Source organism: Macaca mulatta, chromosome 3, assembly GCF_049350105.2.
Source record: "Macaca mulatta isolate MMU2019108-1 chromosome 3, T2T-MMU8v2.0, whole genome shotgun sequence".
In the NCBI taxonomy this organism is placed as follows: domain Eukaryota; kingdom Metazoa; phylum Chordata; class Mammalia; order Primates; family Cercopithecidae; genus Macaca; species Macaca mulatta.
The window spans coordinates 96,165,415-96,182,486 of record NC_133408.1 but is presented as its reverse complement, the minus strand read 5'-3'; the positions used below and the strand labels follow the sequence as shown (position 1 = coordinate 96,182,486).

Below are 17,072 nucleotides of genomic sequence, written 5' to 3'. Positions count from 1 at the left end.
CACAGCAGAAGCTCTGGCCCCCCATGCCCATCGTGCCTGATTCCATGCTGGGCAATGCACACTGTCAAGGCTTTCTGTCTTGTTGGAGGCAAAACTTAGAGAATGTTGCAGTACTTCATCTTCCAGTCTCAAAAAAAAAAAAAAAAATCTATCATCTGAATCCCCCTAGTCTTCCCAAACTGAACTCTTCATTCACACCACACAATGAAGGTCAGTTTCAAGGTGGTAAAGTGAAGTGAGCATCAATCGGACATGCTACATTAAAAATAATTTTTTTTGCCTTCCTAAAAGTCACTTAATCTTTCCCTCTCTAGTATTGACTACAAAAAGACTTAGTAGCTCATGTGCCATCTGACTTTTTCCAGGGCAATGCGATTAACTCAGGAGATTTTTTTTCTCCTTTTTTCCCTATATCAGTCCAACCTAATTGGTTTGCCACTAATTACTCGTTTCCTATACAGATATGTGTTCATCGTGTCCTCACTTGTCTCAAGCTAATAAGCTTTCAAGAGATACATCATCCTTTCAACCCAGTCATACAGTTGAGAACTTCACACAAGAAATCACCTTCCTTTGTCTGTGAAAGGAATAATTGCCTCCACTCTCATACAAGGACCCCCCACCTTCCTCTGTCCTGTGGTGAGCCTCGGGAACTCCCATGGGGGAAGGGGCACCCAGCATAGCCCTCACAGCGTGGTTGGGTCACGATTCCAGCTTATTTATTTGCCTGACTACTGCTCAGGAGTTGAAGAAAAAAAATGGGATAAAAGCATATTCTTCAACCTCATTGAGCTGCGAGATGAAATATCTATTTTGGAAATAATGATTCCAGGTAGGAGGGCAGTGAGGAATGGGGCTCATGAGAAGCGAGTGTTTTATTACACAATTTCTAAAATATGAGCACTTCATGCTCTTTCATTATTGTACATTATTACAGTTCTGTAAAAATCATTTCTGGGAAATCAATCTCAACATTTCAAAGCCTTCCAAAAAGTTGGGAGGCAGAGTTTATAAGAAGCCCTGTAAATAGAGAAATTATACTTTCAGCTTTACGTAATAAGATTTACTATGGCACTGTCCACACTCAGACCTAGTCAACACTGCATGAGGAATGCAGTGACTGGGGATTTGTAGAGTTCCTCCCATGCCACAATTTCAAAAGACAGCAACATTTTTCACTGCTCTGGAAAAACGTCATACAGCATGTGAGCTACTAAGTCTTTTTGTAGTCAATACTAGAGAGGGAAAGAGTAAGTGACTTTTAGGAAAAAAAAAAAAAAAATTTTTAATGTAGCAATGTCCAATTTTGAATATTTTCCAAGTGAGAAAACAGAGGCCTGGATAGTGTGAGTGAAATTACTTTTACTGAAAGCCAGTGAGGCAGCGATAAATCTGTTTCTGTTTACAGCTCTACCATTTCTCCACTTGGTGCACAGTGGGTTTGGGGAGCATCTCCACTCCACCCTGATCCATGTCTAGTATTTCCACTCCCTTTGGAATCCGGGTTTTCATTCCAGGGAGTGCATTAACTTGCTGGATAATTTGCTGATCACACTGTTACAGAAACCATTTAGAGGCTTTAGACTCCTACTCTTTCACAGGGATCAAGACCTGGAGACAAAGCAGTCAAGGGAAGCCCCATGGCCTAACCACAGCCCTAGGAATATCTCCAATGCCTAAGGAAACCCATTCAATCCATCTGAGCTTCAAAATGTCACCAAATTGAGGAAGAGCCAGTGGAGTAAGTTCATAAGTCCATGTTGAATGGTGACAATGCCTTCATAGCTACAAGCATTTCATGTACGTCTCCTCACTTTATCTTAAAACATTCATAAAAAGGATAGTCCACAGCACGTCTCAAACTCTAATGTGAACAGGCATCCCCTGTAGATTTGTTAAAATACAGATTCTGACTCAATTGGTCTGAAGGAATGGTGGGGGGACTGAAGCTCCACATTTCTAAAAAGCGCCCGGGTGATGTCGATTCTGCTGCTCTGAGGACCATACTTGGAATTGCAAAGGCTTAGAGCACAATTTGGAAACCACAGTTCTAAGGACTGAAAAGGCAGTAGCAATGAGTAGCTCACCAGCCTGGGCTCAAGTGGGATATTAACCAGATGATGACATTTCCTACATTACTGTTTTATTAACACCTGATAGGATTGAAGAGCTATACCGCACAGGGGAAAGATCTCTGGAGAACATTTTCTGATGGAGACCAGGAAAGGAGTGAAACAAGATTTACTCACGAGAGAAGCGGGCCAGTGATCTGGCATTCTTGTCTCCAGCTTCATTTGCAACTGGGAAAAAAAAAAAAACATAGGATACAATTTAAAATAAAGCACATGTGTCCACCAAATATGCCCCAATACAGCCAATCCCCTGGATGCTTTGACATCAGGCTGTATTTAAGACTTTTTGTAAGTGAATAAAAGCAACTTCACTCCCTCTGTTTCTGTTATTTCCAAGGCTGCCCTCAACACCTAAATGACGTCAAATGTCTCAATCATTTTGATTAGAATATTTGGATGAAGATAGAGAGGATCTCAACAACATCCAGTTTAGTAGGCCTAAAGAAGTTAATTGGCTTACATCCACTTAGTAAGAGGCATGCGCACCAGATTCCAAGCTAGTGGACGTCCTTTGGCTCCAAGAGTCCTCTAACAGGGCTGTCTGTCAATACACTGATGCACCCCAAGCATCAAAATGAGTCTGTTTTCCTAGGATCCATAGGGGCAAAGCCGAGGCAGGAATTTGGGAAGATAAAAAGCTGGTTTATGTTCAGAAAGATACTAAATTTAGACACTAACAAACAGGGACGTTCATCAATAAAATTGTTCAGAAAACTGCCCTAGAAACCTTACCCCTAAAGCTTCTCAGCAGGGCAGGCTACCTCCTGCGAAAAGCCTCCATATAATTTATCATTGGATATAGTCATATTTAATGCCCCTTATAACTTATGAACCCATTTTATTGGGTAAAAGAGATGGTTATTAAGAGGAAACACAAGTTTCACTCACTTTAAATACCATGTTTCATGCCCATAAACATTATACCTTGGTGGTTATATGTATACATAGCAGACAGACATGGGTATTTGTGATCTACTTGAATAAACACCTAAAGCAATCAATAAGAAACACGTGTTCATTCTAGCTGAGAAAAAGCACTCAATGCATCAGCAGAATAAAGGAGATTGCTAATGTCATCATGAATGTATGAGAAGTTGCAGCAGCAGGACAAAACCAATACAGTAACTACTTTCTAAACTTATTACATTATTTTACAAAGAATGAAAAGTTGAAAAATTTATTCCACCATCTCACAAAGGTAAGCATTTTAAAATTTACTACATTTGGGCAATTTTTAAAAAATTAATAGATTCCATCTCAGTATCTTTTGTTTTTCTGGCATTAGCTTTGCCTCACCATCTCCACTCTTTTACTAATAAGGGCAATTACTAATTTGGGCAATTTATTACTAATTTGGGCAATTTTAAAAAATTAATAGATTCCGTCTTAGTATCTTTTCTTTTTCTGGCATTAGCTTTTCCTGGTCATCTGCACTATTACTAATAAGATGTTATATAAAAATGACCAGCAGGGGGAGACAATAATTCATCCAGCTCCCATCGTCTGTCAAACGGTAGCATTTCAAAAAAAGAAATGGGCCTGGCGCGGGTGGCTCATGCCTGTAGTTCCTGCGCTTTGGGAGGCCAAGGCTGTCGCATCACGAGGTCAGGAGACCAGCCTGCCCAACATGGTGAAACCCCATCTTTACTAAAAATACGAAAAATTAGCCGGGCGTGGTGGTGGGCGCCTGTAATCCCAGCTACTCGGGAAGCTGAGGCAGGAGAATCACTTGAACCCAGGAGGTGGAGGTTGCAGTGAGCCGAGATTGTGCCACTGCACTACAGCCTGGGTGACAAAAGTGAAACTCCATCTCAAAAAAAAAAAAAAAAGAAAGAAAGAAATGAAATAATTACTACACTCTGTACCAAATACATTTTAAAAGATTTCCAATTCAAAAAAAGATCCAGGACTTCTAAGAGCAATAGCTATTCTTGCTGTCTTCTCAAATGTTTTGTAGAACCACTACATGAATATAAATAATTCACATTCATATTCCTGCCTCCATTCAGAGCTACATCCAAAATATTTCAGAACAATGGTCAGCTATCTCGGTAGAAGTCTTTAACCACAACTGCATATCCTCACATCAGGAAGATTTGGATGTTATCATAGCTAAGTATTAAAAGAAATCTTATGAGCACTTGGAAAACTCTCAAGAGTTTTCTATAACCAAAGTTGTCTTAAAATAAAAAAAAGTAAATAAAAGGAAGAAAAGAGAGCGGGGAGGGAGGGATGGAGAAAGAAGGAATGAGCCCCAGTTAGGTATAGACATGAATTTCCATGACCTTGAATTCAACTTGTTTCTTCCATTTAGACACTGTAAATGTCTGAAGAAAGAAATAGAGCTGGGTGGGGCATAGTGGCTCACGCCTGTAATGCCGACACTTTTGGGAGGCTGAGGCAGGAAGAACACTTGAGCTCACGAGTTTGAGACTAGCCTGGGCAACATAGTGAGACACTGTCTCCACAAAAAAAAATTTTAAAAACTTAGCTGGGTGTGGTGGTGCATGCCTGTAATGCCAGCTACTCAGGAGGCTGCAGTGGAGGGGTCACTTGAGCCCAGGAGGTTGAGGCTGCAGTGAGCTGTGATCAAACCACTGCACTCCAGCCTGGGCAACAGAACGAGACCCTATATCAAAAAAAAAAAAAAAAAAAAAAAAGAAAGAAAAGAAAAGAAAAGAAAAATAGATCCAGGATTTTACCAAAATCTTTGCTGCAGAAACTTTAAAATGACATTTTAAAATGGGATTACAAAGACCATTGCAATTGCTGAGAACACAAGCAACCACCTAAATACTCAGTTTGGAGTCTGCACATTCTCCAAGAGTATGTACATTCCTCCAAGAATAAAAGAACAGAGACACCAATGTCGCTATTTCACGTGCAGTAATAGCCACATCTTCACTCAGCCAGGCCTTCCCTGCCCACCACCCTATCCAAGGATGGGAATTGCTGACCCAGATCCAAGTCACGCCAGGAAAGGCAAGAATCAGGATCCAGGCTAGTGGGACACCAGGAGAGTTTCCTCTATCCAAAAGGAATATGAACCTCACCACCAGCGTGATTTCCCTACAAACATACCCAATGCCACACTCCACTTCTGGAGGGTCTCCCAGCCCCTACAGAACACAATCCAGCTCACCTGCCCCAACTTATTCTCCCACCTCATTTCCCAGAGCATCCTCCAGCACTTAGTCACATGCGATAGATGGACAATGCACTTCACACACTCTTTCTGCCTGGCTTTGGCTCCTGATGCCCCCTAGTCTTGGTGCACTCCTCCCTCATCTTCACCTGGCCAACTCCTTACTCATCCTTTAAGATCCAGGTGGAGCGATTCACTTCTGAAAAGTCTCGTCGCTTCACACCCCACCTTCTCCATCCCCCAGATCTCTGCCCATATGTGTAACTCCCCTTCCCACACCTGCCTGTTGTTCTCAAACTTCAGCAGCATCAGAACCACTGGGTAGGTTTCTTAGAATACAGTTTCTAATTTGATGCATCTGGTGTGAGGCCCAAGAATTTACATGTCTGACAAGCTCCCAGGTGATATGGTGGATGCTGGTCTGGGGACCATAAAAGCTACCCCACCCAAGGCAAGGATCATCACTTTCTATCATTGTATTTCCATTCTTTTATACAGTGACTATGCATTCAGTCAATATTTTTGGAATTCAAGTAGACTTAATGCCACAAATGGCTTAGTAGACCAGACATCTCAGACTGCCTTCCAGATGACTATAGAAAGTCCCAGGTGTGTTTTGTTTGGTCTCACAGTGCTTTTAATTTTTGAACAATTGTCAGCCCACATTTAAAACCAAGAGATTTCAAATAGAAATACATATTACTGGCTTCCTTCAAATAACTGGGGTGATTGGAATACAAGGCCCCCATCCCACATGACAGCCATGGTTCACCACTGAGATGCCCCCTCGGGTGGCTCTGCCTCCTGGATGTTCAGAATGCAACTCTATACTGACTGTTGTTGGACTATACACTCCGCATGGTCTAGAAGGTAGGTGAAAACAGAACCTCTTAAAGAGCTTAAAGAATTAAACTAAACCTCAACAGATGCTAGCACCACAAAGTGCTGTAGCCCAGCTCACCAAGCCCTTCTGTCCCCAGTGCAGAACTGCCCAGATGCGGCCACGAGCACGCTGCAGGCCTGCTCAGAGACACCCAGCCTTCTCCGCCGGCATAGGAGCCCTCAAACACTGCTGCTTGCCTTGCATGTTTAAAGGTATACAGCAAGCTTTCACCTGATAAACTCCTGTTTATCAGGTGCAATTAGAGCTTAAATGTGGTGAGATCTTATAAGAATGATTATGTAGGTTTATGGAAAGTTACCGATGCCACACTGCTCACAAAACACAGATTCCAGTTCAGAATGCATAATGATTCTATCGACGTTCAGTTGAGTGTCTAGGCTACATGTGTATATAGGCACAGAAGGATGAGTAGAAGTATGGTCACCAGATATATTAACAGTTAATTCTCCTGTGTGGTGGCATTTGAGAAAATTTGTAACTTTTGAAATACTTTTCTGCATAAACTCAATAGTTTATGATAACCATGTGTTTATAATCAGGAAAAAATGTTTTTATTAGAGGGTATCAGACAATTGGTTATTGCTCTGTTTCAAAATCCATATATTATTTTGGATATGTGTGTGTATATATGTACATGTGTATGTATATGTATGTATGTAAAGGACTTTTTATACATACACATGTATAAATGTTTGTACTATTTTTATACATACATGTGAACATATATACACATTTTTATATACATGTATGTAAAAAATACATATATATAAGATGTGTTTTAGATTCTGATTTAAGAGTAGTCCTGGATCACAGAATCCAAGGCACCTGCCATCTCTAGTCCAAGAGGGCTCCTTGTAGGACTCAAGAAAGGCATCTTTTACTCCTCGCTACAGGGATCCCACGCATTTTAAGTCAGTGGTTTTCAGCCCTGGACACACATGAGAATCACCTAGGGAATGTTACAAAATATTGATGCCCAGACCAAAATATTGATGTTGAGAACAACAGGGCCTCTAGGGGTAGGACTCAAGCATCAGTGTTTTTTAAGCCCCTGATCCCAATGAGCAGCCGAGGTTGGGAAGCACTAATAAATGGTGCAACTCCATACATCCTTACCAAAGCAACATTCAGGGAGGAGGACGTGGCTCTGATTCCTTCAAAAATAATCACCCCTATTCAGTTCTTCTTTTCAGGATGCTATTGCTTTGTCAAAATCCTGAATCAAGCAAGGTATATCTCTGCTTTAAAAAAAACTTCAGCCATTAAGATGCAAACCTAACTATGGAGACCTATTAGTGGGCAACTCTTTGCATTGTAAAGAGTTCTTTATAAAAGGATTCACCTCGCATTGCCTCCATCCTTCAGCATATGTGGACTGAGCTCTGCCTGGGCACTGGGCAGTGAACTAGACTCGAGGAGGGTTGCAACAATGGATTCCACCCAACCTGGACATGCAAGCAAGTAAGGAAGGCAAACTGTGCCTTTCAATCTGAGTTTATCTAAGTGTGATCAGCTAGGGAAGTGACTTGATGATGATGATGATGATGATGATGATGATGCAGTTTCCTTGGTCCTGTGCCAGATCCACTGGGTCAGAATCCCTGCAAGTGAGGACAGGACTCTACGTTTTAAACCAGGGGTCCCCAACCCCTGGGCCACAGAACCTAGCAGCCCATGGCCTGTTAGGAACCGAGTGCTCAGCAGAAAGTGAGAAATGGGGGACCGAGCATCACCACCTGAGCTCCAGGTGGCATTAGATTCTCATAGCATCATGAACCCTATTGTGAACTGCACATGTGAGGGATCTAGGTTGCATGCTCCTTATGATCATCTGAGGTAGAACAGTTTCATCCTGAATGGTTTCGGGATGAAACTGTTCTACCTCAGATGATCATAAGGAGCATGCACCCCAACACCCATTTTGTAGAAAAAAAAAATGTCTTCCATGAAACCGGTCCCTGGTGCCATAAAGGTTGAGAACCACTGTTGTAAAAATTGCTCCAGAAGCCACTTGGACACACGAATGTCTGAGAAGCAGCAATCTAAAGGAAATGTTCCCCTGGTGTGTTTGCTGTAGGTTTTCCCTCCCAAAAATTGGCCAGAAACAAATCTCAGAGTAAGTAGTTGCCATGGAGACCAATAGGAGGAGGCAGGTGAGACAGGAAGATAACTTGGAGCAATGAGCATCCTAACCCCAGGCAACTCGGAGGGCTCTGATGTCCCAGCTATGACACAAACAATACAGGACATCAGAAAGGACAAAGGAGAATAAGGGGGAAGCTAAGGTGGGCCCAACCGTTGTGGTGGTGACCTAGGCAGGTGCACACTGCTTTGTAACCAAAACACTGCCACCCTTGTTTTGAAAGCCCTGGCACCTGGGTAAGCATAAATGCAGCTGGTGTCCTGGGTGCCAGGGCAAACACACAGCGAGTAGCCGACCCAGGGCAGAGCCTGGCTTCCTGCAAGGAAATCTGCCCAGTGCATTGGTTGGCTGCTGCTTTACCACAGCCCTGGGTCTGGCCCAGGCATTCTCTCCAAGTGAACTCTTTTGGGAAGGCTGGTGGCTAGAATGCCAGGCACCACGGATTCCCAAAGAAGAGAGCATTGGAATGAGGTTCCAGGCACTTTCACTAGTTACTATAGAAGGTGAAGCTCAGAATTACTCCAGGTGTTTCACCTCACCTCATCTTACCTTCAACTTGCAAAGACCCAAGCAATAGCAAGGAAAGCAGGAAGGAATGCTGGGGGGAAGGAGACCTGGTGCAAAATCATCATTAACTATCCTAGCTCAGATATCATCTTCTAGGTGGGACCTTCCATGACCACCCATTAAGACCGCAGCTCCCGACTGCCTCCTTCCTCTAGTCCCCATCCTCCTATCCTGGTTTATTCCTCGCTACGGTACTTATCACCTTCTCATATGCTCTGTACTTCAGTGGATTTATTGCCTTTCTCCTTCCAAGACAATGTAAGCTCCACACAAGCATAGGTTCTCTGCCAATGAAAAAGCTGTGATCTCCCCAGTGCCCAAATGCCTGGCATGAAATATTTATGGACTGAATTAATGACCAGCCTCCTAGCAATCTACCATTCAGAACATGATGGAGCCAAGGATATTGGAAGGAGACACGAAAAGGAAGGTGTAAGGATATCACATCCCTTGAACACCCAAAATACCCATTCAGGTCTTCAAATACCAGAATAAATCACAGATACCAAATAAATCTGCAAACACCCAGTCATGGTCCCTGCCTTCACATGGAATAACACTGCCCTTCCAATTTAATGGGCAGGAGTGCAGAAAGACTGGCTAAGTTTTTTCAAGACCACACAGGTTTTTATGGCCAAACCCCATCTAAACCCGGGAGTATCTAGTGCCAAAGTCCGTGTCTCTTCCACCTTTGTCTCTTTGCCTTCTAAGGAGGGGAGACAGGTAGGAACCGTGCTCCAGAGAGGGCTGCACCTAGAGAAGAGCCAGGCTGCAGCCTCTATGCCTCTAGCCCCAGTGGGAGGAGGGTACCAGCCTGCAGGCAATGGGGGAGGTCACCCGCCTGGCCCCTGGTACCAGGCATAAGGCCAGGAGACTTGAGGTGGGCAACGAGGTCAGGACTCACGGCAATAGGATCCAGTAGAGAGAGAAGCTACTGACGAGGGGAGGAGCTTCATTGACATGTTCATTCAAGAGCCCCAAGGTGTCTCCCTAACCCTATTAAGTCTCCGATAGGTAGAAAATAGCAACAAGGAAATAGAATCTAGAATCAAACGCATCTCAGTATGAACCAGTACAACTCACAAAAACAGCCCCTACGAGGCAATCGTATTCTCTTTAACAGGTGAGGAAAGTGACATTCCAAGAGATTAGGTAGCTTGTCCAAAAACAGACCAAGGTAAAGCAGTAGAGTGAGAAATGTCATCCATTCCTTCCAGCTCTGAGTCCAGCATTCTCAGAGAAGGGATGTGCCCCATCTGTTTAATTGTTGAGTAATGATCAGTGGTAAAGCAAAAGGCTTGACTTCCTTTGCCCCCGTGTGGTTTGATAAATGTTGGTGTTTGACAAGCCTGGGATCTGTTTCAAGCATAAAAATGTGTAAATGTATAACTCGGGCGATGGCTGAATCGTGTGCTGTGTTGAGAAGTCTTCTGATGCCAAGACTGAGCTTAGCAAGATGTTTTTGTGACACATGATGAAAGCCTGCCATGGTTGGGGTGGGGGGAAACTGAAAGGAGGAAGTAGGATGGGTAAATGGAAAAATCCTGCCAGGTTATATGGAACATAAAAGAATGTGGCCACAAAATGGATAATTCACAAAGGTAATTGACTTCATTCAACACATAAAATATATTATCCCAGTTGCTTAAAATGAGAAATGCTATATAATACAATAACTTCATACACCCAGGAGCCATCTAAACAGACTGGGCATTTCCAGAAGGCTGTCATCTAAATCAGACTTAGCCATGCCTTTCACAAGGCTCTTGGTCTTGTGAAAATGCAGATTAATTGCCTGGGATGAAATAACTTATACTGGTAGGTCCAGACATAGAAGCTGGTACCACCTTATTTCAGAGGCAGTGCCTTTCACCTCGTGCTACCCATCGCATTTTCAACATCCAAGTGTTACTACCACAGGATCAGCCTCATTGCCATGAAATCCAGTCCCTTGTCTCCCCTCCACTTAGCCTCAAGTCGGAAGCCTGCTCCTTATGGGAACAGATCTCAGCAATCCAGTTGAAATTTGTACCCCAGAGCCATAAAAGGCATCACAACCCCCACTCTGTTCCTTCCCCACTTCTTTATTCAGAAATGCTCAGCATTGCTTCATTATACCTTCCGGGCCAATTTGGCTGTCAAATCCACTCTGAATCAGGCACTTGCACAAAAGAAAATAAAACCAATTTGTAGTTGATGACGCATCAGGGCTGATAATTTGAAAGTGGCAGGGATGGTGCACTTTCCAGACCCTTTTCTCCTAGAGTAATGGGCAAATCCTTACAGAGGGCAAGGCTTATCTTCCAGAGGGCAGATGGATCCCTGGCTCATGCAGCCCAGGGCATCACACAGACAGAGGTGAAATCAAAGAGGCCTTTACCAAGCTGAGAAGACAGCTTGAAAAACACACATCCTGTACTTTTTCTTTTAGTTTGGAAGAATTTGAGTCATATGTAGAGGCTCAAGCAATCTACTTCTTCCCTGGACCTAATGTCATAAGTTTGCTTATTTATCTACATTCTATCTCATTTCACAAATTATATTTTATGTTTTGCTCTACACTCCTATCCTTTATGCAACAAAGTAAAATGTTAATGAAAACTGAAATTTACTTATTTCAATCAATTCCTTGCTCCCTTTCCCTGATCCCGCTTTCCAGGCTTCCAGTTTTCAGGTTGACTCTACAGGGCCCTCCATTACACCAAGATCCAACAAGCAATTGCCGTCTGTTGAGTCCCCCTCTCATCTATTGGCCTCCCTCGTCCCAGAACTCTGCTGGATGTGAAAATGGATGTAACCTCATCCTCAGGTAACCAGGAATCCAGCTGAAACCCAAAGGCCTGGCCATGAACTTCCTGGTACATATCATTCAACTTGTTGCCATATGAATTTATCAAGGTGTTTAGTGTTTCTGTGGAAATCATCAGGCCAAGCTACCAGGCCCTGACCTCAGGAAACTTGAGATCTCATTGTGGAAATGTAATTTTCATGCATGAGATGACCCACGCTCTGTTGAATGCTAGACAAAGGGTCCTTTGTGGCCTGGAGTGACTAGTATTGGGAGGTTTCCTGGAAGACGACGAGGATAGGTGAGATTAGAGAGGTGAAGAGGATGATGGAATCTGCCCAAGGAGAGGAAAGGGGTGTGGTGCATTCTAGTACGTGGGAGCAGACTGAGATGCATCAGTTATTCATAAATATTTCCCTTTCATAGCAAGAAAAGTTTTTTATTGGAGGAAGGGAGTAGTAAAACGCCATGAAAGGCTAGCACTCAGATTTTTCTATCTGCCTTCTTTCGTATTTCCATATACAAATACGTTGCATCTGCAGATGGGGATGTGATTTTATCTAAGGGCAGATGTGCCTGAACATGCTGTAAATTCAGGTGCTGGGACACCGGTCCAGTGCCAGCAGTCGCTCCAAAGCACTGCCGCCTGACTTGGATGTGAATTCTTCCTTGTGGTGATGGCCTGGGTGGCCCAGTCCAGCCCTCCTGGTTGATACCCTGGTGGCCACCATTGGCATCAGGCGCAGGACTGCTGGCTCGCATGAGGCCCCCTGCAATGCTGACCCCACTATAACAACCAGTTGAGCAAATCAGGCAAAGCCAATCACTAGCAGTTAACATGAATCAAAAGTGTTGAGACAGAAATACAATATTGATATGATTAGGCTGTGTCCCCACCCAAATCTCATCTTGAGTTGCAGCTTCCATAATTCCTATGTGTTGTGAGAGGGACCCAGTGGGAGATAATTGAATCATGGGGGCAGTTTTCCCCATACTGTTCTCGTGGTAGTGAATAAGTCTCATGAGATCTGATGATTTTACAAGGGGTTTCCCCTTTTGCTTGGCTCTCATTCTGTCTTATCTGCCATCGTGTAAGTCATGCCTTTCGCCTTCCACCGTGATTGTAGCCTCCCCAGCCACATGGAACTGTGAGTCCATTAAGCCTCTTTTTAAAAAAAAAATAAATTACCCAGTCTTGGGTATATCCTTATCAGCAGTGTGAAAATAGACTAATACAAACATCAAGCTGGTTGCTCAAGCTGTTAACTAATTACAGCCCACCCTGGACAAGGCAAAGAAAAGTATACAGAAGAAGTGGAGGGACACTCAAATTTATTAAGCCCCTTCCTCATGCCAGGCACCAGTAGGAACTTTATGCCTGTAATTTTTATTCAATTTTCACACTGTTCCAGGGGGTAAGTAGTAGTATTCCTATTTTCAGATGAGGAAGGTGAGATTTAGAAAAAGTTAAGTCACTTTCCCAAATCAACACTGAAAAGTGGGAAAGCTGGGATTGAAACCCAGTCTGTGTGAGCCCCTTTATTCTCTTTTCTCTACAGTTCACACCATCGGAAAGCACATTAAGAACCCTCTGGTCTGGCCAGGCACAGTGGCTAACACCTGTAATCCCAGCACTTTGGGAGGCCGAGACGGGCTGATCACGAGGTCAGGAGATGCAGACCATCCTGGCTAACACTGAGAAACCCTGTCTCTACTAAAAAAAGTACAAAAAAATTAGCTGGGCGAGGTGGCGGGCGCCTGTAGTCCCAGCTACTCGGGAGGCTGAGGCAGGAGAATGGCGTGAACCTGGGGAGGCAGAGCTTTCAGTGAGCCAAGATCGCAACGGTGCACTCCAGCCTGGGTGACAGAGCAAGACTCCATCAAAAAAACAAAAACAACAACAACAAAAACAACCCTCTGGTCCAATTCCACATATCGTGCATGGATCCCCTACAACATCCCAAACAAGTGGGCCTCCAGCTCATGCCTGAACTGTCTCTAGGGATGGGAGCACTTTGCTTCCAGAGGCAGGAAGCAGTTCTCCAAAAGAAAGGAAGCTCTTCTTCATAATGATGCCATCTTTCCAAAGGTCTTCATGCTGCCCCTCTCAGAATAGGCCTGGCTCCCTTTCCTCCTGAGGGCCCTTCCAACATTTGAGGACAACTGTCATGAACTCAGACCCTTGAGCCTTCTCTTCTCCAAACTGACAAGCCCAGATCCCTCCTCCTGTGACAAAAATGTCCCAAGGCCTTTACCCAAAAAAGCAGTTACTTAAGTCACTGCTGAAAGAAGAGACTATTTGTATCTTAAATAAGCCTCAGCAACACATTCTTCAACCCCACTCATTCCCACAGTGATCTTCAGGCTGAGTCAAATTTCCATCTCCCTCCATCAAGCCCCTTTCTTGTTTGGTTCTTGGGAGAAGTGGAAGGCACCTAGGAGCCATTTTCAGCATCATACGCCCAGGAGCCACCCAAACAGGCTGGGAGTTTCCAGGAGGCTGTCATCTAAATCAGCTCATCTCAGACATGGCCATGCCTTTGACAAGCCTGTGGTCTTGTTAAATTCCAGATTCATTTTCAGATGCTCTGGACCAGGCCCTGAGAGTGCATTTCTAACAAGCTCCCAGGTAATGGTTCTAGTCCAGGTACCACACTTCGAGTAGCTTGGTGCTAAAGGACATCACCTTCTTTAAAAAGGAAAAGCCAAGTACATGTTCTAAGAGCTCATTGGAAAGCCATGGGTGGTTGTGAAAATGCATGCTATGGAATTTGATGCTCAATTCTCTTGGTTTTTCTTCAGCAACGTTTTATTGAGAAAAATAATTGTTAACATCATGACTTTTTAAACTTGCCTAAGGAGAGATGTTGATACTGTGTAAGAGTGAGAAGGCGTATCCAATGCAGAGGGTGACGGAAAGAAACTCACCCCTCTCAACTGGCATTCAACAGAGCAGAGCTGAGCTAGATCACTACCCACCCGGGCAAGCCGCCAGCAGAGCACAAAGCCCAAAATGCATCAGGAGATGCTCAGATCTGAGATAGGAAAGCAACCTTACAGCCACGACTTCACGTGAGGTACTCTATTTTGATCCAAGCTCCCGGCAGTACTTTCAACTCATGAGATCTAGCATGTACACACACGCACACACACACATGTACATATGCACACACTCGTGCACTCATTCACACAGACACGCCTCCCCAACATCAGATCGGGCATACACTGTCAGCACTGTGATGTCCAGGAGCATAAATCATCGCATCGTTACCAACTGGCTTCAGGCTGAACAGATCAAAATGCATCAAATAAATGAAATGAGGCACAGGACATCATTCCCTTGGGCATTTTGGGAACTTAGATGTTCACTAGACTGAGCTGCCCTCAGCAGAGCTACACCTTTGCATACTGTTCCCCCAGACTAGCACAGAGCCTGGCACACTTGAGCTGCTCGATAAAGGGCTAGTCCTGAAGTCACAGAAGTCCTGGAATGGAGATGAGCCATGCTGCTAAGAACTGTTCTCCTCTGTCCAGAAGCCAGAGAGCCTTTCTACCAACCAGTTAAGGACTTGATGTTAATTTGGCATCTTCTAAGCCCGTTGGAAGTCTGGGGACCATTTGGGGGGTCACAAACTGGAGGCAGGTGCGTCTGGCTTGACAAGCATAGCATTTAAGAATAATCTGTCTGAATTTGGTAGGGAATAGTTCTCCAGGGTCGCATGAATCCCTGTTGCTAACATCAGACCTGCTTCATTCCAGCTGCTTCCCAGATATCTCCACACAGATGTGCATTAGGACTCTTAACATCAAACATACCAGAGCAGAACTGTCTGTTTCTCCCAGAAATCTGCTCTTCCCCAGATTTTACCATCTCAGTAAATGGAACCACCTTCCCCCTACCCTGCCCTCCCAACCAAAGTTGATCAGGACAAAAATGTGACAGTACGCTTATTTCTATTCTTTCTGTCATACTCATACATAGCCCTTGCATCAGTAAATCGTGTGGGCTTCACTTTTAAATAGATCCTAAACTCCTACCACTCCTTCCAGCTTCTCCCCTGAAATTGACCCAAGCATGCAAGGCCCCTCACTTAGAGGTTCCCCCAGACTGCGGAACCTCCTTGTGCAAAGCCCTCAGTGTTTCTCCTGGCGTTCAAATCACTGCCTCCAAATCCCTTCCTGTCCAGAGCTCATCTTCTCCTCTCATCTGCTAGTTAACTAAGCTCTCGAATCTGCCAAATGTATTCCCATTTCACTTGTTTTTCCTGCCTGGAATGCTATGCTGCTGGTACTAAGGGTCCAGTTGTAGTGTCCACCCTGGCAGACCCTTCCACATGCACTTACATGTGCAAACTCATGCAGTCTTTGTAACAGAGCTTTATAACAGGGAGGCAGGGCTATTGTTATCCCCTTTACTCATGAGGCAATTGAGGCACAGGGAGGTTAGGTGCCCTGCCCAAGGCCATACAGCAGGTAAATGGCAGCGCTGGATTTATATCTGAGCAGTCTATCCAGGACCTCACTGTATCACTGCCACTCTGCCTCTTACAGAGCTCGTCACTTGCACAGCTGCTTTCTCACCTTACAAGATTCAGCCGAAACATCATGTCCCCTGGTACTTCCCTGACCATCCCGTCTCAAGCACCTATCAGTATCTAGAATTAGCCTCTTTACTCATGTGCTTACATATTTCTCCATCACAAACACAGACACAAAAGGATATAAGCTCCCTGAAAGCAGCCGCCAGCAGCCTCATTCTCTGTACCCTCAGAACCATAATAATGGCACAAGCCCCTTTCATCAAATATTAACCAACCTACTGCCTACTTTATATTAGTACCGGGGTCCTGCACGTGCTTGAGTCTCCATACTCTGTCTTGTCCTGTCCTGTACATTCCATAGGCTCTCAGCAGCTTCCTCTACAGGACACAATCCACATCTGGATGACAAAACGCTCCATAATGTGGCCCAGCCATCCCTCTGGCCTTGTCCCCACTCCTCCCCTCCCACACACACCTGCACATCAGCTGTCCTGAGCCACTCCACCTGCGCCCCGCCCCCCCCCCCCCGAGATGAACGAGTCCCTCTGTACATGCTTCTATCCCTTGGCACCAGTTCTCTATAATGAGGAATGTAAAGACTGCAGGCTTGCCCGGGTGCAGTGTCTCACACCTGTAATCCTAGCACTTGGGGAGGCCAAGGTGGGTGGATCACCTGAGGTCAGGAGTTTGAGACCATCCTGGCCAATATGGTGAAACCACATCTCTACTAAAAATACAAAAATTAGCCAGGGGTGATAGCACATGCCTATACTCCCAGCTACTCAAGAGGCTGAGGCAGGAGAATCACTTGAACCCGGGAGGTGGAGGTTGCAGTGAGCTGAGATCGCAGCA

General features: G+C 44.5%; 1 protein-coding gene across 6 annotated transcripts in view; it reads right to left on the bottom strand.

The window, feature by feature from the left end:
- Positions 1–17,072, bottom strand: part of PDE1C (phosphodiesterase 1C) — a 547,393-nt gene that overhangs the window by 448,847 nt on the left and 81,474 nt on the right. For all 6 annotated transcript variants that reach the window (XR_013415411.1, XM_028845886.2, XM_015133753.3 and 3 more), the window contains exon 2: positions 2,250–2,300. Coding sequence is in view for 5 of the 6 variants with exons in the window: in XM_028845886.2 (XP_028701719.2) it covers positions 2,250–2,300 (51 nt within the window). In the remaining variant the exon portion in view is untranslated. The remainder of the gene's footprint in view (positions 1–2,249; positions 2,301–17,072) is intronic.